General features: G+C 46.5%; 1 protein-coding gene across 1 annotated transcript in view; it reads left to right on the top strand.

The window, feature by feature from the left end:
* Window positions 1-1,720: 1,720 nt before the first annotated feature.
* The window catches only part of ORAI3 (ORAI calcium release-activated calcium modulator 3), a 45,832-nt gene continuing 25,491 nt past the window's right edge, over window positions 1,721-22,061 (top strand). The window contains exon 1 of the mRNA XM_069244162.1: window positions 1,721-2,541. Within this exon, the coding sequence (XP_069100263.1) occupies window positions 2,293-2,541 (249 nt within the window). The 5' untranslated portion in view covers window positions 1,721-2,292. The remainder of the gene's footprint in view (window positions 2,542-22,061) is intronic.

Genomic DNA, 22,061 nt, shown 5'->3' on the forward strand with positions numbered 1-22,061 from the left:
GTCGTCTTTGCTACTTTGTTGCAATTTTGCAGGCGTCCTGAGCAGTCAGTGGTCGATCCTTTGGCAGAAGGTGAAGAGAGAGATGCAGAGGAACTCTGGTGAGCTCTTGCATTCGGTATCTGAAGAATTCCCCAAAGCAGAGACCCTAAATAGCCAGAAAAGGAGGTTTGGCTACCTAGGAAGGAGGATAGGCTAGTAACACAGGTAAGAGCCTATCAGAAGGAGTCTCTGACATCACCTGCTGGCCCTGGCCACTCAGAGCAGTCCAGTGTGCCAGCACACCACTGAATCCAAGATGGCAGAGGTCTGGGGCACGCTGGAGGAGCTCTGGGCACCTCCCCTGGGAGGTGCAGGTCAGGGGAGTGGTCACTCCCCTTTCCTTTGTCCAGTTTCGCGCCAGAGCAGGGCTGGGGGATCCCTGAACCGGTGTAGACTGGCTTATGCAGAAATGGGCACCATGTGTGCCCATGAAAGCATTTCCAGAGGCTGGGGGAGGCTACTCCTCCCCTGCCTTAACACCATTTTCCAAAGGGAGAGGGTGTAACACCCTCTCTCTGAGGAAGTCCTTTGTTCTGCCTTCCTGGGCCAAGCCTGGCTGGACCCCAGGAGGGCAGAAACCTGTCTGAGGGGTTGGCAGCAGCAGCAGCTGCAGTGAAACCCCGGGAAAGGTAGTTTGGCAGTACCCGGGTCTGAGCTAGAGACTCGGGGGATCATGGAATTGTCTCCCCAATGCCAGAATGGCATTGGGGTGACAATTCCATGATCTTAGACATGTTACATGGCCATGTTCGGAGTTACCATTGTGACGCTATACATAGGTAGTGACCTATGTATAGTGCACGTGTGAAATGGTGTCCCCGCACTCACAAAGTCCGGGGAATTTGCCCTGAACGATGTGGGGACACCTTGGCTAGTGCCAGGGTGCCCACACACTAAGGGGGTTATTCCAACTTTGGAGGAAGTGGTAATCCGTCCCAAAAGTGACGGTAAAGTGACGGATATACCACCAGCCGTATTACAAGTCCATTATATCCTATGGAACTCGTAATACGGCTGGTGGTAAATCCGTCACATTTGGGACGGATTACCACCTCCTCCAAAGTTGGAATAACCCCCTAAGTAACTTAGCACCCAACCTTTACCAGGTGAAGGTTAGACATATAGGTGACTTATAAGTTACTTAAGTGCAGTGGTAAATGGCTGTGAAATAACGTGGACGTTATTTCACTCAGGCTGCAGTGGCAGGCCTGTGTAAGAATTGTCAGAGCTCCCTATGGGTGGCAAAAGAAATGCTGCAGCCCATAGGGATCTCCTGGAACCCCAATACCCTGGGTACCTCAGTACCATATACTAGGGAATTATAAGGGTGTTCCAGTATGCCTATGTGAATTGGTGAAATTGGTCACTAGCCTGTTAGTGACAATTTAGAAAGCAGAGAGAGCATAACCACTGAGGTTCTGGTTAGCAGAGCCTCAGTGAGACAGTTAGGCATCACACAGGGAACACATACAGGGCACACTTATGAGCACTGGGGCCCTGGCTGGCAGGGTCCCAGTGACACATACACCAAAACAACATATATACAGTGAAATATGGGGGTAACATGCCAGGCAAGATGGTACTTTCCTACAGTGCGCTACGCAGAAGCTACAGCTTTAAGTGGCACCGCCTCTCCAACACTTCCGCGCTCTGTGTGCATGTCGTGTTTGTGTATCTGCTGGGAGGGGAAGGACTGCCTCGGTCCTCCCAGTGACTCACTTCCACCCCGGGCTAGGCGCGGACAGATCACCGGGCTGCACAGTTCAGCGCTTCCTGGAGCCGCCCCCTCAGCCCCCTGCAGCTCAGCAGAGATCAGTTTCTTTTAAAGCGATTCTCCAGCCTGAGCCTGGGGCCGTGCAAAGGAAGGATTCCTCTCTGTCTGAAGCACGACAGCGGGACTTTCCTTCAGAGATTCGTCAAGATTTATTACCCTTGGGACCATCCCCAACAGACCACCCCCGCCGTGGTAGTTCCCCTGCGCGGTTTCTTCACGTGTTCTTTGCGACAGCTCCTTCAGTGCTGCTCCTTCCAGGGCTCGCTCAGGACATCCGGCCGCAGTTCCTCCTTGGCACAGCACTACCTGCGCTCGCTCTGACCGCGGCTTCCTCGGCAGCTCCGGTTTACTGTGACGGTCCCAGGTGGCTCTTTTATTGTGGTATTCTCTCACTTCAACTTTCCCGCCATTGGCTTCTCGGACCACCAGTAAATCGGCGCCGCGCCCCCCAGTGGAGGGGTGGAAGGACCTGCGCGCCCATGCAGCCCGCGGCAGAGGTGGGCGGCGGGAGCAAGCAAGACGCCAGCGGCGACGAGGAGCAGCGCAACCCGAGCCTCACCGAGGCGCCGGCCGTCACCTACCGGGACTTCGTGAGCCGCAGCTACGTGGAGCTGATGAGCGTCAACCAGCACTCGGTGCATGCGCTCAACTGGAGGCGCCTCTACCTCAGCCGCGCCAAGCTCAAGGCTTCCAGTCGCACCTCGGCCCTGCTCTCTGGTTTCGCCATGGTGAGGGTCTGAACATGGGTCTGTAGATGTGTCCGTGCCCTTCCTTTCCTGTCTCTGTGTGAATGTCCATGTATGTGTTCGCCCTGGCTACCTTTGGCAGTCTGTCACGAGCCCTGGTGAATGTATGTTTGGATCACTGTCTGCCCCGTCTTACTTCGACACTTTCTCTTTAACTCCTTTTATAAATGTGCTCTCTCTGATTAGCGGTCTCTGACGGTATCGCACAGTAGGGTGTGTATGTCAGTCTGTGACTGCCCCCAAGTGTCTACCTCTATGAATCTACACGTGTATCTCTTTGTTTGTTAGTATAAAATGTAAGGCAGCTCGGTGAACTAAATTCAGCCAGCGTAGAGCTCAGTGTGTAACGTGAAGGGTATGTGTCTTATAGTGTGGGTGTCTCTCAGCATTTAATACTTAGAGTTGGGTCATCATTAGGGTCACTGGAATTCTGCGGTTTTGCGCCATAACGTTTTTGAATAATGATGAAACTACATTTTTACCCAAAAAATCTTTCTAGCTCAAACGGATCAAAAGTTACTACGAATGCGGCAAACCCTCTGGCTTATTGCTGGGTTTGGTTTGGGTGTCCAATTAGTACTAACGAGGTGAAACCTTGGCCCAGTGTTAACCCCTGTGAAATGTCAAAATAAACCTATCACACCATGCTTCGTCATTTGATTTTTCTTGCTGGATATTTTAGTCAACCAAACACCCCACCCTGCTTTATCCCAGTTGCCCGCGTAGTAATTAACAACTGTTATCAACGTCTAGAGATCAGAGAAAGTGTAGAGTGCGCAACACAAAGTGTAGAGATGATTCTTATTTTGTTCCTGCAAATCTCATTGCTCGTTCGTTCCCGACTTTCCATTTGTTCTTTGTAGGAGCTCTCACTTCCCTTTAAACGTTCAATGAAAGCACCCAGGTCTCCTGCCGTGCTATGGAACTAGGTTGGCACAATAGCAGTAGCTACATGACTTAGGGAGAGGGAGTCTACGGTCCCTCTTTTACCTCAGGGCGAAATTATCTGAGATATGATGAGCCATATTCTGTAGATCTCCCTTCATGTTTCGTTATACAAATGATTCATATACTTATATATATACATCCTTGTATATCTATGACTGCAGGTCCAAGGTGTACTTGTAGGTCGGTTCACATCTGTTGCGATTATCCCTGTGTCTGCCTATGAATATCTCTGTCCGTCTGACCAAGCACATCTGCTTGCCAGTCTTGGGTATGTGTCTGCTGATCATGTCTACGTGGTACTCGGAGTTACAGCCTGGAATTTGGGTGTATTTTTTGCACACGTGCTATATGACTGGTCAGAATCTCGTTTCTGAAGCATGGGTGTTGGGTTTGCGTTTCCTGTTACTAAATATATAGCTGTAGGGGGGGGGTCTTCTAAGAAATTACGTTGTGAGAATGGTGACCTCTTTTCGGGCGGGACGACACAGACCGGAAACCACAAGTCATATAGAAAGTGAGAAAGGCTTCTTTAAGGAGAAAGGTGCAATCTGTAGGTAAACAATGTGCCAAACAAAGTAATTTAAAACCACAGCCTCTTGAACAACCTAAACCATCCGCCTTCCCCTCCTCAGTTTTAAACATGAGCTTGTAGAACATTGATACTCAAAGTACGGCCCGGGGGCTGCATGCGGCCCCCAGGTCAAAAGCAGCACTGGGCTACCATTTTCTTGAATCAGCACTTTCATTAACGAAGAAGTTAAATAAAGAAACAAGCCTTTATGTAAAGGTTAACTGAAGTTAAAGAAGAGAAGTAACTAGGTTATCCTCCACTATTTAACTTCAGAAACACCTTTATTTTTAAAGACTTCTTGCATCAAAAATGTAAAATAATGATAAAATGTATTTAAAATTCAGAAAGTGTATTTCATTAACATATATTCCGTTTCACCTTCGTACATCACATGTTATCAGAGCCTTGATAACTATATATATTATTTTAAGCAATAGTTTTCAACCATGAATTTACATTCGTTTTCCCCCACCCTAACAACAGTGTCAATAGTGAGCTAAGATGCAAGTCACTTGTTAAGTGCACTGTTTGGGCTGGGTTCCTCTTATACTCGAACAACATTATAGCTTATTAAATCGAACACAGGAGAAGGTTTTGCACATCTTGAAGCCATGTATCTCAACCTCCTTTTATATGTGATAATGAGGGGGGGGAAGGGAATGTGGAACAAAACAATTGCCTAAGATCACACAATTTAGTAAAGTGGGGAAACTGGGATTAATTCCAGGTGTTCTGGTTTCACATTGTGCAGTTCATCGGCTGTATATGCTTTGCTTCCAGTACACCCACCTTACTGGCACCACCCCGTGGAGCTTTCTCCTCCTGAGTGCTGCTGCTAGCATTAATGCGGCCCTCGGTCACATCACAGACGAAACATTTTGGCCCCCGGGAAAATGTTTGCGACTACCCATGTTGTAGAACAACACAAATGTCATCACTCCAAACCTGCATTAATCCGAACATTTACATATACACCCCAACTTGTAAACTTTCTCTTGACTTGCACATCGCCACCCTACTGCCCCTGCACCCTGCAAACTGGGTCTCCACAGACCAACTTCCCTTAAAATCTTGACATCCTGCCCAAAAACCGCTGGCTGCCCTACATGCGCACCGAACACTATAACTATATCCGTACACAGTGGCGCCCTGCCTCACCAAAAACAAGACCCGACGATAACCAGGTGAAAGCAAGCCCTTACTGCCCGCTAATTTAAGGGGGCTATCACAGGCCATGCTAACCGTGTGCTGCCCTTCACTAGAACAAAGGAGGAGTCAGCCCTAACTTCCCGCAGCTTTGAAGTCCGCGGCACCACCCTATCTAACCTTTCCACAAGGACATCCCCTGTATTCACAGCACCACACCACCCGCCCCAAAAGCCGAGTGTTAGGGCTCAGAATCTCCCACTCCCCGCAAACCCAGTTGGAGTTGACAGTTTATTTCTCCCTAGTTCGTGTTGTCTTTGCTCCTGTTAGCCCTGGATTCGCTGGGTCATTGTTAACAGCTGTTGAGCGTGCGTTCACTGCTGGTAGATGCTATGAGGTGCCAAGGCCCGCAGGCTTTCTCCAGGGACATAGTTATTAATAGGGACGCGGACCGTAGGTGTGGGGGTCATTTTGTCCCAGTTAGTGTATGTTTTTTAATATCAAACCAGGAGATGGGTGTGGATGGCAGGATTTCCTTGCTTGCTAAGTCGCTGGTTTTCTGACGGATCCCCTTTTGGGACTTTTTTTTATTTGAAGAAAAAACACAATAAAGGTACAGTTGTACCTTTGAATGACCCCTCCCTTACACAGCGCTGAAAGCTGCATTTGAAAACAACTGATAGTGATACAATCTCTGAAGGTCTTGTGATCTGCGCTCGAGTAGTCTCGGTAGACGCCTTTTTCCAAGCAGTTCTTTGTCTATCGCGAGCGCGGGTCTCGCGGATGAGCCCAAACGCGCTGCGTTTAGGGAAGGCGACCAGTTCATTATTACCAGTGACATGTCAGTGTGGCGATTTGGTTAGAATTACTCGAACTGTCGAGATGGAGCGCTGCAGTTAACCCTCACCTCGCACGTGCCGCTCCCTGATTTCCAGACACAGGCTTGCAAGATGTCTGAAGCGGTGTATATACGTTTGAAACACTTTTTATGCCCGTGCTATTTTGCAAACATCTTCAGCAGCTGCATCAGAGATTCACCGCTAAAAATCCCCCAAGCGTGCCCTCGGTACACTCTGGTATGTTATTATTTTCGGAGGGGGGGGGGGAGAAAGATTGAGATTTCGCACTCTCTTGAGAGGTCTTTGATATGGGAGTGGCTTTTCAGCTGCGAAGTCTGATAGGCTGGGCTGCCTATACAGGGCAGTTCTAAGTGCATTAAAATGTCCCCTCAATTTATTTATATATATATATATATATATATATATATATATATATATATATTTTTTTTTCTTTTTTTGTATTCACTGTGTCTGAAAATGCCTTTTAGTGTTGGATTGTTTGGTTTTCAACAGTCGCCAAAATTCCCCCAACACAGGCCTCTCATTTCATCCGTGCCTACTCACTATGCCCGTGCAGATACGCCACGCGTAGAATTTTTCTTTTTGTATTGTATGGTAGTCTCGATGTGATTTTTTGTGGTATTTAATTCTGTTCTCTCTGTTGATGCTTGCACACGTTAAGCATCTTCTGTTTTTTTTTAATGGACATGCTCTCTTTTCTGTAGCTTAGGTCCGGAGCATTATTTTCGACCTCGCTGCCCCACTCTCCAAATCTCGCACTCCAAACCTACGCTGAAACACACAGTTTCTCTAGGGCAGGGGTCACCAGCATGGGAACAAAAAGAGACTGCTAAACAATGAAGGGAAACAGAAACTGTCAAGCCGGAGGCCGAAATGGTAGAGGGGTCGATATACCATGTTGGCATAAACCCCATAAGGAAAAGGCTTTGGCAATGCAAGTACCAACCTTTTAGCTTTGGAAGTGTTTGCCTGCATTTGTGCTTCATTACCACATTTTTTTAGGTCTCACCTAGGCAGTGGGCATGCGCTGTCTTCAAAACATGCTGTTTTTTCTTTGTGGGCTCAGAGCACGCCCCATGCTTTTCATTTGTTTCTGTGCTAGTCGAAAATCCTTGCTTTTCTGTGGACAATTGGTTTTGTTTGTCCCTCCCCTTGTTGTTTTGTTCCCTCTTATAGAGGTTGACCCTTTTATATGTAGTCGTTCTCTTTTGTTCATTTCTGTTACTTTCTGCGCACTACTTTTTTCTCTTGCCTCGTTCTGGCTTTCGGGGCAAAACGTGCCCAGATGACAGCATTTTGTAGGGTTGTCCCTGTTGTAATCTCTCTTTGGGCTTGTAACCACGCCTGTGTCACAACTATCCCTTTCATTGGTTTGTGGGCTTGCCTTTTAAAATCCGCTTGTTTTCATTAGTGAAAGGCATGCATAAGTCCTGCCTTTACTGGTGTTTAGCCCTCCTCGAGCGCACCGACCAACTACTGAAAACGTATGAGACTCAATGTTTTCATCCTGGTTTCTGCACTACTTTATCTTTTTATTTTCCATGCGGCGCGATCGTGCTGGGTTTTACATAGCGCGATTGTGCTCATTTTTTTTTCTTTCTATTTGTGTGGCAAGAAAAGTCCGGTTAGGAATTCACAACACTAATAGCTTTAACTTGAGCAAATGCGAGACCCGTTGCATTGTGAATGCTTGTTTATGTTGGTAATGTTTTTTGCAAGGAGGTGTGGGGATCCAGCATTTTTCAAATCTCTCTTTTCAGTACAAGTCTCTTTCGAAAACAACCTTGCCTTCTTTTTCAGTGGGGGTCTTGTTATCTAGACTCTGCATTTTCTCTAGTCTCAAGCAGCAACATGGCTCTGTTCCTGGGAAAGGAAGACATTGAGGCCGCTTGTCTTGCAGGGGAACAGATGGTTTGGTAAACACCATGCTGCTGGACAGCAGATTACTTTTACAACTCTGGTACATGTCCACCCAAAGGTATTCCGATTTATTTTCCTGCAGATTCACCCCACATGTCCCTTACTATTTTCAATCCTGGCTCAGCCTTAAACACCTGCGCAGTCGATAAAATAAGTGCGATTTGGTAATAAAATATATTATCATAAAGCAAAGATAGTGTTATATCAATTCAGTGGTAAACATTATGTTTTCACCAAGTTTAGTCAGAATGGTTGCTTCATATTCGATTCTGTTAAGTTAAAACAACACAAACCTTACATTATTTCTTACACAAATCCTGGCTCTTGTGCATTAGAAACGCACAGAGTTAGCCCACGGTTAGTAAATGGAAGCTTGCCTCTATTGCAGAATTATATTTGTATATACCTTGAGGCTCCAAGAAAAAGAAGCATTTGCAATGCAACGGTTCTCGCATTTCGCCGAGTTAAAGCTATTAGCAGTTGTAAACTCCCAACCGGACTTTTCTTGCCACATTAAATGGAAGAAAAAAAAAACGAGCGCGATTGCGCTGCTAAATAAAGAGAAAAGGTAGCCCAGAAACCATATACGGAAAACATGAAGCCTTGTATGTTTCCAGTAGATGGTCAGTGCGCTCCAGGAGGGCTAAACACCAGAAAAGGCATGACTTAATCATGCCTTTTACAAATGAAAGCAAGTGGATTTTAAAAGGCAAGCCCGCAAACCAATGTAAGGGACTGACGTGGCTTGGGTGTGGTTAGAAGCCCAAAGAGAGATTACATCAGGGGACGGAGCGCCTTGCGCTTGCCCCTAAAAAACAGAAGCAGGGTTTTGTTAGCATTAATAAAGCATTTTTCAAACCAGTTACCACCCATTCTTTTAAGGCTTCTGTCCATCCTGGTCATTTCTTCTGCACAAGTGAGGTAGATTTGGAAGTGTGACTTATGGATCAGGTGCCGCCGTGTTAGACACAATTGTCAGGAAGAGTACTTGTCAGCAGTTAGCAACAAGGGCCTGTGTGCTCGCCCCATCCCCTCTTCTGCACCCACCTGCTGTTGCTGTTTTGGAAGGGGCAACTTTTTTTAAAAAATAGAATTGATTATAAACGAAAAAGAAACAAACTTGCCTTCCCCTTCTCCCTTACTGTTTTCGTCTGGTTGTTACGCATCACTGAAGCAGAGCTCTCCCCCAATGTCCAACAAGATTCAGGTACTGTTTTTTTAACTTTTACTGTTTGGGCAAACGTTGCAGCTTTTTGAGCCCAGTGTTTTTTTTTTTCTTCTTTATGTTGTGTAACCTAGACCCAGTGAAACACAGTTGAGTATGCTAATGAGCATCAATAGTGATATTCCGGATTGCCTCTCATATAGATTGGTGGGTTAATAATCCTACTGCTAATATGTGTAACTTGCATGTCGGGGGTTTGAACACCATCAAAGTCACCTCAGCCTTTCTCCTCCTTTATTGAATACATAACAAGAGATATTGTTAGGCATGCATTCAATTTAAACCAGCTCCGATTTCTTTTACAACTCCGGTACATGTCCACCCAAAGGTATTCCCTTTTATTTTAGTGGCCCAATGCAGCAGCAATTCACTGCATATTTTAAAGGTAAGTACATTGTTCGTAAGACTTCATATATGTGTTGTGTGGCTAAACGATTAGAAGTGCTAAAAGGCGAGACGTACTGGCTATGCCAGTGCGTGTTTGAGTTTACTGTTATGACTTCGCTATCAGCCATGCTGGAATAGTAAAGTTTTTTTAAAACAAAAATACCAATATGGCCACTGGCCTCTGACGTATGAGTATGGTATTTCAAGATGGTTGCCTGCCTTATGCACACAAGCTTGCGTATATGCAGGGCCACTGCAATTATGCTGCAGGAGAGGGGTAAATTATGCGGCATAATGCAGCATGTTATGTGATAATATTACTTCATTACTTAATAATTTTTTCACTGGTTAACAGTCTGGACATGGATTGCACCTCATTAGTACCAGTTTAACACCCAAATATGGCAATAAGTAACAGAAAGGTGATCAGTCACCTCTGCAAAGGACCTCCCACTGCATGGCAACACGCCACTGCCTTTTTAGTAATTTTTGAACCGTATGAGCTAGAAACAAAATGTTTTTGTTAAAAATTGCAAGTTATGCAACAGATTATGGATTATGTGGCAAATGCAGCAAAACTATAATTATGAGAAAATTGCAGCAAAATTGCATAATTTCAGCAGCCCTGCGTATATGTCGCTATTTGAGCACACAGAAGTAACAGTCTTGCTGGTGGCCATTTTGGACTTTTTTTCGGAATCTTACAGCCACGATGGATCAGTAAACTGAAATTGAAAGTGTCTACTGCACTTAAAAGTGAAGTAACTAGTGCTTTAGCATTTTGCAGCTGATGAGCTCTTGAAGAAAACAAGAAAGGTGAAAAAAATTATGTGGGTGATGTTGGAGGATGGCTTTTTATATACTATACCAAAGTAAGGTATGGTGTGTACAGAGTCCGGTGGGTCCTCAGAGGCTTTTCAGAGGCTAAAGTAGATAATACAAATGCTCTCTTTTGTGGTAGTGTGGTTGATCAGTTAGGCTTATCAGAGGGTAGTGCTAAGCATTTGTTGTACACACACAGTGAAGAAATAAGGCACACACTCAATTACTAACTCCAGGCCAATGTTTTTATGTATCTAAAAATATACTTTATTTCTAGAACTAAAATGATCTTTGTTACAGGTAAGTACAGTTTCAAGAATGTATCACTTCAAGTACCAAATGCACTTTGTTTAGAATTCACAAGTAAAACGGTTTACAGGTAAGTAATGCTTTTCAGTTTAAAAAGTGGACACAGCACAATTTCTCATAGGAAGCAATGCAATCCTAGTAGAGGAAAAGTAATAACAATTTTTAGGTGAGTACTCAACTTGCGATCCCAGTCTTCAGGGGTTAAGGTGTCCACAGGGCAAAGTTTAGGAAGATACCAAAGGTGCAACACTGGGCTGGCCAGTGCAGAGGTCAAAGTTGGTGTTGGGCGCCCAGTGGAATCCTATGGAGACAGGGGGCGCTCAGAAAGAAACAGCTTGCAGGTACGTACCTGTGACTTCAGGGCACAGACCTAGGGGGCTTAGATCAGCACCGGGGGGAGGTGGGGGTCACAGATCCAAACCAAACACACACCCTCAGCAGCACAGGGGTGGCAGGGTGCAAACACTGCATCGGGCGCCCAATGCTTTTCAACGAGGGACCCAGAGGTCACAAAGATGCTGCAGGTGTTGTCCAGGGAGTCGACTGAAGAAAACCAACTGCTGGACAGGTAAGTAGAGCTCACTGGATGTTGCGGGACCGTCAGCTGAGTTCCCCAAGGCCAGCGGGCTGTGGGTGCAGAGGTACCTTTTAGTTGTTGGGAAATCTTCACCGGAGCCAGTCGCGGTCAGGGCAATCCCTGTATTTAGGCTGCAGGCATCATCAGGAGAGGTCAACCCAGAGTGGACTAGAGGTCAGAATCGCCTGGGGACCTTCTCTGGACTGGTGGGCTACCTGGATAGGGGCCACAGGCGTCTGGTGCAGAGTGGGCTTGTCTTGCCGATCTGGGGCGGTTCTGGAGTCCTCCTTGGAGGCTTCTTTGTGGACAGGCCCGCTGTCCTTGGGAGATCCTAGTCCTTGGGTAGGCAGGCAGTCCTCGTTGGGGAGGGCCTGGGGGGGTTGTAGAGGTCACTGGTCCTGCAGGACGAGTTGTCGTCTTGTAGCAGGATTCTTAAAGCTGCAGACAGGCCAGTAGGGCTGGGACCAAGTCAGTTGTTATCTGGAGTCTTCTCTGCTGGTGCCGCTCTTCAGTCCTTGTTTTCAGGTCACCAGGAATCTGGAGAGCAAGGTTCAGGGTTACAAGGGGGCAGTAGTCAATGGCTACTGTCCCTGAGGGCGGCTACACCCTTCCTGTGCCCACTCACTTTGGGGAGGGGGCACATTTCTAATCTTGTTGGCTAATATCCTTGAAGGCAAGATGGAGGATTATGCCAGGAGGGGTTCACCTCCGCTCTGGGCACCTTAAGGGTGGTACTAGCTGGGGTGGGCACACCTCCTGGTGTTTACTCCTTTTCCCACCAGACCTACCGTCAAGTGAGGCTTGGTCCTGGGGGTGGGCATCTTTCAGTAGCTGGAGTGCCCTGGGGGCAGTGTAACAAGAGGCAGGAGCCTTTGAGGCTCACCGCCAAGTGTTGCAGTTCCTGCAGGGGAGAAGTGTGATGCACCTCCACCCAGAGCAGGCTTGGTTTCTGACCCCAGAGAGCACAAAGGCACTCAACCCATGGGGTCAGAAACGTTTCTGTTAGTGGTAGGCTGCCACAGACTGGTCAGCCCTACACTAGAGAGATGGGTGAAACACAGGGGGCATCTCTAAATGCCCTTTGTGTGCATTTTTCAATAAATCCAAGTCTTCAGTGAAGCCATCATGGAGCTGTGGAGTTCGTACAAGCTCCCAGCCCAATTACTCAATATGGCCACACTGCACTCAGAATGGCTAGGAATGGACTTAGACACTGTTGGGGCATATTGCTTCTTCTGTGGTATAATGCACACTGCCTTATGGCTGTTAGGCTTGCTAGAGGGGTGACTTACCTAAGCCACAGCCAGTAGTTTGTGGGCATGGCACCCTGAGGGATCCCATGTCTACTTCACCTTTTTTCTCCCCACCAGCACACACAAGCTGCAATGGCAGTGCGCATGTGTTTGGTGAGGGGTCCCTTAGGATGGCAAAAGACATACTGCAGCTCTTAGGGACCCTCTCTGGCCACAGGGAACTTGGGACCACTGGTAACTTTTACAAGGGACTTAGCTGTGTTTCAGGGGTGTGCCAATTGTGGAAGCAATGGTACATTTGTGTGAAAAACACAGGTACCGGGGCCTGGTTAGCAGGATTCCAGCACACACCATCAAGTTAGCATCGGATATCCAGCATAAATTAGGGGGTGGGGGGACCATACCAAAAAGGGCACTTTCCTACAGGTGAGACAGGCTGGGGAGCACCAGATGAGAGAGCAGGACTTTGGATGGGGTTTGGGGGTGGGGGGACACAGGGAGTGAGTGAGAGGACAGAGAACGAGCAGGGGCTTCCCAATAAATAAAAATTAAAGGGAAAGGCATTAATGACAGCTTTTGAGTGGACTTTTAAAAGTAGTGCACAGCTGAGAAATATCATGGGTTGCTAACATTGCTAATAGACAATCATATGAACCAGTACTTAGTCAGCTGAACCACAGTATTCAGTGGCTGAAAGGGGCTTTGCTAAATGAGGTGTGTTATGTGATGAAAGGAGCTCTCACCAGGTAGCTAAAGCTGTATGTAGGCGAAACCTACAAAAGGAAAGGAGGACAAAAAGCAAGGACACCAGGTGCTGTCTTCTCTGTTCTTTTCTGACTACTTGTAGGCCTCAGTGAAATTTATATTCCACTGGTATAATTCACGTAATTTTGGAAATTTAGCATTACGCTTGTTACTTGAAAGTACTCCAGTCTGTTCATTACACTGCATTCATGGTAAAAACCTCACATAGGAACAGCGCGAACAACCAGAACATGAATGGCCGGTGTTCTCAGCAATTGTGTTTTGTTGCACAATTTTTTAAAAAAAATTTTTATAGCTCGATTTGTAGCTTTGTGGCAAGACGTGAATGTGCATTTCACGCTAAGGTATAGTGGTAAATGATTTGCATTTCACATATTTAGGCATAATTTTGCGTAATTTTCTGAAAATGTCATACCATTAAGCAAATTTCTCACACCCTTAGGTTCTTGTAGAAGAGTGACTACTGGATAGTGAAGTAGTGCACACTTCAAGTCACAGAATTGCACTGTAGATAATTGCAACACAAGAGTTGGGAATTAAATATAATGTTGAAGTTTTTCTAGGTCCTTCTGGCAGGAGAAGCTCAGGGTGGGTAAGGCAGATGAGAACAATTGTCGTAAGAGGACCAAAGTGAGAGTTAGGATTTTGAAAGGGAAGAAAAAGAACAAGTGTGGAAGGACACCCAGCTAGGGGCAACCTTCAATGGAATCTTGGGAAGCCATACAACTTGCAAAGTTGCCATACAGCGAAAGAATGAAGATCACACTTCCTTTCCGAGCAGTTTGCCTGGTGAACCAGAAGTGAGCAGCCCAAAACTTTAAGGAACCACAATTGTGTCCTTGTGCCCCAGCCGCCAATGTATGCTCCATCACAACTTCCAGTCCTTGCTGTGTCTCTTGGTGGGCTCATTCGCCAAAGTTGATGCACTGTATATCATTCATTTCAGGTCTCATGCCTTAGAGAAACGTTGGGCAGGAAGACTCATCCTGGTACACAGGTCCGAAAGGGGAAGCCGCAACGGAAGGTCCCTTACAACTCTGAACGTTAGCTGTGGAGCAGTGCCTGCACTGGGCTACTGTTTGTTTGCAAGTCATTTGAACTGAAGAGACACAAAAAAACATGTTTTTACCTTTACCGGGGAAAACGGGGATGGATGTGAGAGGGCCTACCGCAAAGCCTGCAGTGCAGCCATGTGACTGGAAAACACGGGGAAATGCAGCCAAGGCCTGAATGACTTCCCATAGGGCTCGTCATTGCCACTCACCCTTTTAACCATATTCATCCACCCGTTTGTTCTCTTTAGAGTATTTGCCTGTAGAGGAATGTCCCAAGCAGATGACCCGCAGCTCATCATGCGACGAGTATAAAGCGCCCAATCATCTACCGCGAGGCAGAGTCTGGCTGGAGGAAGCCCATCTGTGGGCGAGTGCAACTTCTTAAACTCAGAACAAGTAAGATTGAGCAGCTAGCTATCAGCAAGATCCTTGATTGTTGGGACGCGACTACGCTGGATTTGCATGGCACCTCCTTCTATCCCATCAGCTGTGATTAATTCCCAGAAGTCATTTTCGATGTCAAAGCATCACTTAAAAAACAGGTGAACTCTGTGGTGAGCTTCCTCCTTGTTACTGATACTGAGGAAAGCCGCGCCTTTCCTGCTGAAGTCTTGTTAGTAGCTGCCTCCATCTACTACAGGCTGTAGAATTGTAACAGCATAGTTGTTTTGTTGGTATATCTCTCAGAAGCTCAATATTTTACTGAGAGTGGTCACTAAGTTACGGATGTTCATCCATCTAATGAGGCATGCAGCATAGAATGCAATTTAAAATTCTTTCTTCATGACAAGATCTTCCACACCCTTGATCCCGCCCTAGTCGGGGCTTCCTTGGACCCCTCTGTAGTTCTTTGTTTCTAAAGTGAACTGGGCTCGAGCTGTACACCGATGTGTCCAACTCTTGACACCCTGGATATGTGATGCTCTGCTGCTGAAGATGAGGAGAACCGAGAGGCGCGTGGCTTTAGAAAATTCAAAAATACTCTTTCTGTTCAAGTTAGTCAGCTGCTGTGAGAGTCTGTTCTGTTCTTTTAGTGCCTTGAAACCGTTTGATATCGGGGCAGCTAATAAAGCAAAGCCCTATAAGAAGACACTAGATCACTGATCTGGGGAATACTGGGACATCGTACCTTGCGCTCGATCCATTAGGAGATACACAGAAGTCCACCTTTGGAACTGTGAGGAGCCACCTGCTTGCTATCCGGATCCAGAAAATAGGCTTCATTTTCTGATGTCACCACTATCTCCAGTCTCTTCACTTAAGACCTTCTCAACAGCAGTAGGTAGAACACAGGGAATGAATGAACCAGAATATGAAGGATCTTGCACTAAGGTTTAGGGACCTCCTGTGCCATCATGGAATCCCAGTGGCTGTGAACCACACATCACAACTACCTATAAAACAAAAAGCACAGATGTTTTGTGGTCCTTGTGCCTATCTGCTTGTATTTCTGCTGCTGTGAACAGGACACATGTTTGTATGTGTTTCTATGTACATCAGGGTACCTAAAGGTTTAAGGGGACGCTAGTTGCCATGGTTATCTGGGTTCTTAGATCCTAATTGGGACAGCATGGGTAGGATGTGTTGGGCTGTTGTGTTTTAAGTGGGGCCTTGTGAGTATGTTTCTGGGGGGTAGGGGAGGGAGGAGGGGTGCGGGAACGGTACCTGCACGTCACCCAGCTCCATTACATCTTCAGTGGGACAGTTTTAACTCTTCCAGCAGGAATGGTGTTCTGGAAAAATGAAAACCTGGTAACGGTTTTGTAACTGCACAGCCTTTACCCCAGCTGGAAATCTACTCTCTGCAGGGGCTCAGCTTTAGAGTGGTGCAGCACACGGTGGGCTATCATGTCAGGAGCAGGGGATTGTGAACCTTCACCGTGATTCCCTTCAGTTGCCATTGCTGGAATGTATGTATTGATCCCCACATTAATGCACTCTGCAGACTGGACCACAGAGCACAACTGCCACTGATGAGGGAAGCTAAGAATCGCATGCCTTGAGGAAAGTCAGTAAACACTCCTTGTGTCCAGAGAAGTCCATCCTGGTGTAGTATGGCCCTTACTCATGTATTTTAGGCAGGCTGTAGAATTAACAAGAGGCCTGTGTGTGTGTTTTTTTTTTTTTTTTTTTTTTTGGTAACTTACCTTGGTTAGTTTGTTTTCTGTTTTCCCAGATTGTGTTGTTTGGCTGAGCAACCTAGAATAACACTCGTCTATGTAAGCCTTTTTGATCGTTTTCTTTGATGTCCTGATGATTATCTGGCGGGCATTGAGGCCTGGTTTACTTTCATTTTTGGCCTTGATTCATGTAACAGGCAGACAAAATACAGACAGGATGGGGACAGAGAGGAAGCCTACAACCCTTTTATGTTTCTTACATTTTTCTTAAAACTGTTTTAGAAATCGCTTCTTTTTAGAGCTAGATTTGTTTTTGTACAAGAAAGATCGTAATGAAGCATATCCTGCATTTTATGTCAGGACAATCAAGTGTAAACTTGATTTTCAGATAGCTCTACCTTGAGGTGTGTCGGTACACTTTAAAAATAAGAAACCAAGATACCATAACCTCGAGAATATATTGAAACATGAGAAAAAGCGACAAAGCATTTAACTTTTGAAAAGTATAAACTAGATTAGAGCAGAGCAGATGGGTGGTAGAGGTAGGACAAGGTAAGAAATGAAGTATGAGCAGAGGAGCTAAGAAACTTAAGAGTGGTGCTGAAGGCAATAGCTAGATGGGAGGATGAGAGATGCAAGTAGCATAGAATGAACAGAAAAAGTGGAAACATACATTTTTCAGAAAAGTGATGGGAGTGTGAAAAGCAGGGGCTGTGACCCCCCCCCCGGATTCTTCTGACTGCAGCTCAACAGACAGAAGCTCCTACTTCACGCTTCACGAAGGAATACCAGTGTTAATAGGAGAGCACGACAGAAAGAAGAACGAAATAGAAGCAGAGAGAAAAGCGAAAGAAGGATGAAATATTGAATGAAAGAAAGGTAGCATATCTGATAGAATGGACGGATGAGTGGGTAGATTGATAAGTGGTGAAAGGATGAGTGACTGGATAGGTGGATGGACTGGTGAAAAGTTGGCAGAGTAAAGAGAAACCTGAGAACGGAAGGATGGATGAATGGCTTTAATGGATGTGTAAGTTAAAGGATGGATGAATGTATATTTTGTGTATGGATGCATGCATAGATGATGGATGTGTGAACGAAGGGATGGAATGGCCAATGGATGGAAAGGTCAGGATTGAATGCTTAATGAAATAATGAATAGATGACATAATGTAAAGGTGAAATGGTGGATATCAGCTTGTGGATGAAGGGTGAAAGGATGATTGGATATATGTTTGGATGGAAGAGACAAGGAAGCTCTTGTAGAGAGTTTTGGGCTCACCTGCTTCGCTCACTTGGTATCATCAACGCTTTGGTTTAAATAGGGGGATATTTTAATTTTCTAGCTACTGCCTTGGCTGTGAATTACAACTAACAAAATATACATTTGTGTTATGTGGAAAGATGCGATTTAATTGTTTAAAACAAATGGTCAAGTTTTTAAGTTTTTATTTTTAATGGACCAGTGCTTTCCAAGTATCTCAGGTCTTCAGGGTTGAGTTTTAAAGAAAGCAATTTAAATCCCGCTGAATTGGATTTTAATCTTTTAATTTTGAGCCTGAACGTATCTTTGCTTCTGAAGCTTTTCATCCCTCCAGAGATATTTAGGGAAAAATTGAGGTCTTTTGTTGTTGATGTCGTAAGAGTTTTGAAAATGATGCAGTCGACCTCAAATGGGACTCTGGCCTTCAAGTTTATCCAGTTGTCGGTTCTTCAGTACAGGAGTTATATGGTGTCAACGTGTTGGGCGCAAGTAATCTGTTTGGCAGGTTAGTGTAACAGGGCTGTCGCAGGAGCAAGCAGGCGTTTTGTTTCTCTGAGAAGACGGCGTTTCCATAGTGTGTTTTGGAGATGGCCATGTCTTGTATTACAGCACAGAAGTCAGATTGTTCATAAATAAGCTTGAGCCGTTTTTTTTTTTTTTTTTAAACGAGCATTCCTGCCGTGGCTGATTTCACTATATCTTCAATGTCTGTTTTCATATTGAGGTTTTAGTAAATCCAGAAACAAAGAGATTTTACCACTTTTGCCAGTTTGGCCAAAAAAGCTATGTTTATTTCCTCAGTCCAGTTTGTGCTGCATTTTGCCTAGCGTTCTTGGGTAATAAAGTATGAATTCCTTCTTTTTCAGAATTTGCTTTGAGAAGCCCGAATGACAACCATTTTAGAATGTGTTTTAATCAGGATTTATGAGTGTAATAATGTTGCCAGACGAGGCAATATTAATTTATATTAGTGATTCAACTGCATATTGATCGATGGTCACACACAAACCCTCCAAGACTTGCAGCTGCTCAGTGTACAAACTCAACAATGAGGGGAACCCCTTATGGAGCTCTGTGGGGCTCTACATGGGACCATACTAGGGCCAGACCAGGAATTTCCCATTCTCACCAGCTGGTGGGGTTGCTGAGGTAGGAAATGAAGTGGCTGAAGTGAACTGAGAGCACCATTCTTTCCACAAGTGTCTCTTCACCGCAGCAAAAGTGCTCATAGTTTTGACCAAAATGGGTCTACCATTTGTGTTCAGTAAAATAGTGCTTATTGTAGTGTCGGCAGACTTTTGTGGCTTTGTGATGGCTTCTAATGACCTTGTACATAGCTCCCCGAAGCTGTGACCCGTTTTCCCACTGGAAAAGGGGACACATTGCCCATCTGTTTCTGGGCGCTGTCAGTGTATGGTCTAGTGGACATTTTTTTTATTTTTAGCAGGAAGGCATTGCCTTCCTTGCTATATGGCACCTGTGATTCACAACTCAGCCCCTCAGTGATGCTCGGGTCTGGCACCCGTTGTAAATATTTTTGCCTTTTTCTCCTCTGTGGGTATTACTTGCCCCTGGCTCCCTGAATAAACCCACTGTCGAAGTCCGCACGGAAGCCATTCGGGCTCTTCTCTCGACTGCTTCCGGTATAAAAGACCACCTTTTCTGATGACTACGTTCAGTTTCGGGACCACTTGATCCAGATTATAGTCTAACCTGTTGCTCAATCCATTCCTGGCATTCAAAGTCCTTGGATGTTCCCCTCTGAAGGAGTCAGAAGAGTGAAATGCCCCTTTATAGGACCTCTTCATCTTTTGAAGATCCATTTTATCATGTTGCGAGTTATCTGCACTGTAGGAAAGTACCATCTTGCCTGGCATGTTACCCCCATATTTCACTGTATATATGTTGTTTTAGTGTATGTGTCACTGGGACCCTGCCAGCCAGTGCCCTAGTGCTCATAAGTGTGCCCTGTATGTGTTCCCTGTGTGATGACTAACTGTCTCACTGAGGCTCTGCTAACCAGAACCTCAGTGGTTATGCTCTCTCTTTGCTTTCCAAATTGTCACTAACAGGCTAGTGACCAATTTTACCAATTTACATTGGCATACTGGAACACCCTTATAAATCCCTAGTATATGGTACTGAGGTACCCAGGGTATTGGGGTTCCAGGAGATCCCTATGGGCTGCAGCATTTCTTTTGCCACCCATAGGGAGCTTTGACAATTCTTACACAGGCCTGCCACTGCAGCCTGAGTGAAATAACGTCCACGTTATTTCACAGCCATTTTACACTGCACTTAAGTAACTTATAAGTCACCTATATGTCTAACCTTTACCTGGTAAAGGTTGAGTGCTAAGTTACTTAGTGTGTGGGCACCCTGGCACTAGCCAAGGTGCCCCCACATGGTTCAGGGCCAATTCCCCGGACTTTGTGAGGTCACTACCTATGTGTAGCTTCACAATGGTAACTCCGAATATGGCCATGTAACATGTCTAACATCATGGAATTGCCCCACCAATCCCATCCTGGTATTGGGGAGACAATCCCATGATTCCCCGGGTCTCTAGCACAGACCCGGGTACTGCCAAACTGCCTTTTCAGGGGTTTCACTGCAGCTGCTGCTGCTGCCAATCCCTCAGACAGGTTTCTGCCCTCCTGGGGTCCAGCCAGGCTTGGCCCAGGAAGGCAGAACAAAGGACTTCCTCAGAGAGAGGGTGTTACACCCTCTCCCTTTGGAAAAAGGTGTTAAGGCAGGGGAGGAGTAGCCTCCCCCAGCCTCTGGAAATGCTTTCATGGGCACCAATAGTGCCCATTTCTGCATAAGCCAGTCTACACCGGTTCAGGGACCCCTCAGCCCTGCTCTGGCGTGAAACTGGACAAAGGAAAGGGGAGTGACCACTCCCCTGACCTGCACCTCCCCTGGGAGGTGCCCAGAGCTCCTCCAGTGTGCTCCAGACCTCTGCCATCTTGGAAACAGAGGTGCTGCTGGCACACTGGACTGCTCTGAGTGGCCAGGCTCAGCAGGTGACGTCAGAGATTCCTTCTGATAGGCTCCTTTAGGTGTTGCTAGCCTATCCTCTCTCCTAAGTAGCCAAACCCTCTTTTCTGGCTATTTAGGGTCTCTGCTTTGGGGAATTCCTTAGATAACGAATGCAAGAGCTCATCAGAGTTCCTCTGCATCTCTCTCTTCACCTTCTACCAAGGAATCGACTGCTGACCGCGCTGGAAGCGTGCAAAACTGCAACAAAGTAGCAACGACGACTACTGCGACACTGTAACGCTGATCCTGCGGCCTTCTCAACTGTTTTCCTGGTGGTGCATGCTGTGGGGGTAGTCTGCCTCCTCTCTGCACTAGAAGCTCCGAAGAAATCTCCCGTGGGTCGACGGAATCTTCCCCCTGCAACCGCAGGCACCAAAGAACTACATCACCGGTCCTCTGGGTCTCCTCTCAGCACAACGAGCGAGGTCCCTTGAACTCAGCAACTCTGTCCAAGTGACTCCCACAGTCCAATGACTCTTCAGTCCAAGTTTGGTGGAGGTAAGTCCTTGCCTCCCCACGCCAGACTGCATTGCTGGGAACCGCATGTTTTGCAGCTACTCCGGCTCTTGTGCACTCACCGAGGATTTCCTTCGTGCACAGCCAAGCCTGGGTCCCCGGCACTCTAACCTGCATTGCACGACCTCCTGAGTTGTCCTCCGGCGGCGTGGGACTCCCTTGTGCAACTTCGGGTGAGCACCGATTCACTCCACTTCGTAGTGCCTGTTCAGGCACTTCTGCAGGTGCTGTTTGCTTCTGAGTGGGCTCCTTCTCTTGCTGGACGCCCCCTCTGTCCCCTCACGCAATTGGTGACATCCTGGTCCCTCCTGGGCCACAGCAGCATCCAAAAACCCTAACCGCGACCCTTGCAGCTAGCAAGGCTTGTTTGCGGTCTTTCTGCGGGAAAACACTTCTGCACGACTCTTCACGACGTGGGACATCCATCCTCCAAAGGGGAAGTTTCTAGCCCTTGTCGTTTGTGCAGAATCCTCAGCTTTTACCATCCGGTGGCAGCTTCTTTGCATCCACAGCTGGCATTTCCTGGGCATCTGCCCACTCCCGACTTGATCGCGACTTTTGGACTTGGTCCCCTTGTTCCACAGGTACCCTCGTCTGGAAATCCATCGTTGTTGCATTGCTGGTGTTGGTCTTTCCTGCAGAATTCCCCTATCACGACTTCTGTGCTCTTTGGGGAACTTAGGTGCACTTGGCACCCACTTTTCAGGGTCTTGGGGTGGGCT

Source organism: Pleurodeles waltl, chromosome 7 (genome assembly GCF_031143425.1).
Source record: "Pleurodeles waltl isolate 20211129_DDA chromosome 7, aPleWal1.hap1.20221129, whole genome shotgun sequence".
Classification (NCBI taxonomy): domain Eukaryota; kingdom Metazoa; phylum Chordata; class Amphibia; order Caudata; family Salamandridae; genus Pleurodeles; species Pleurodeles waltl.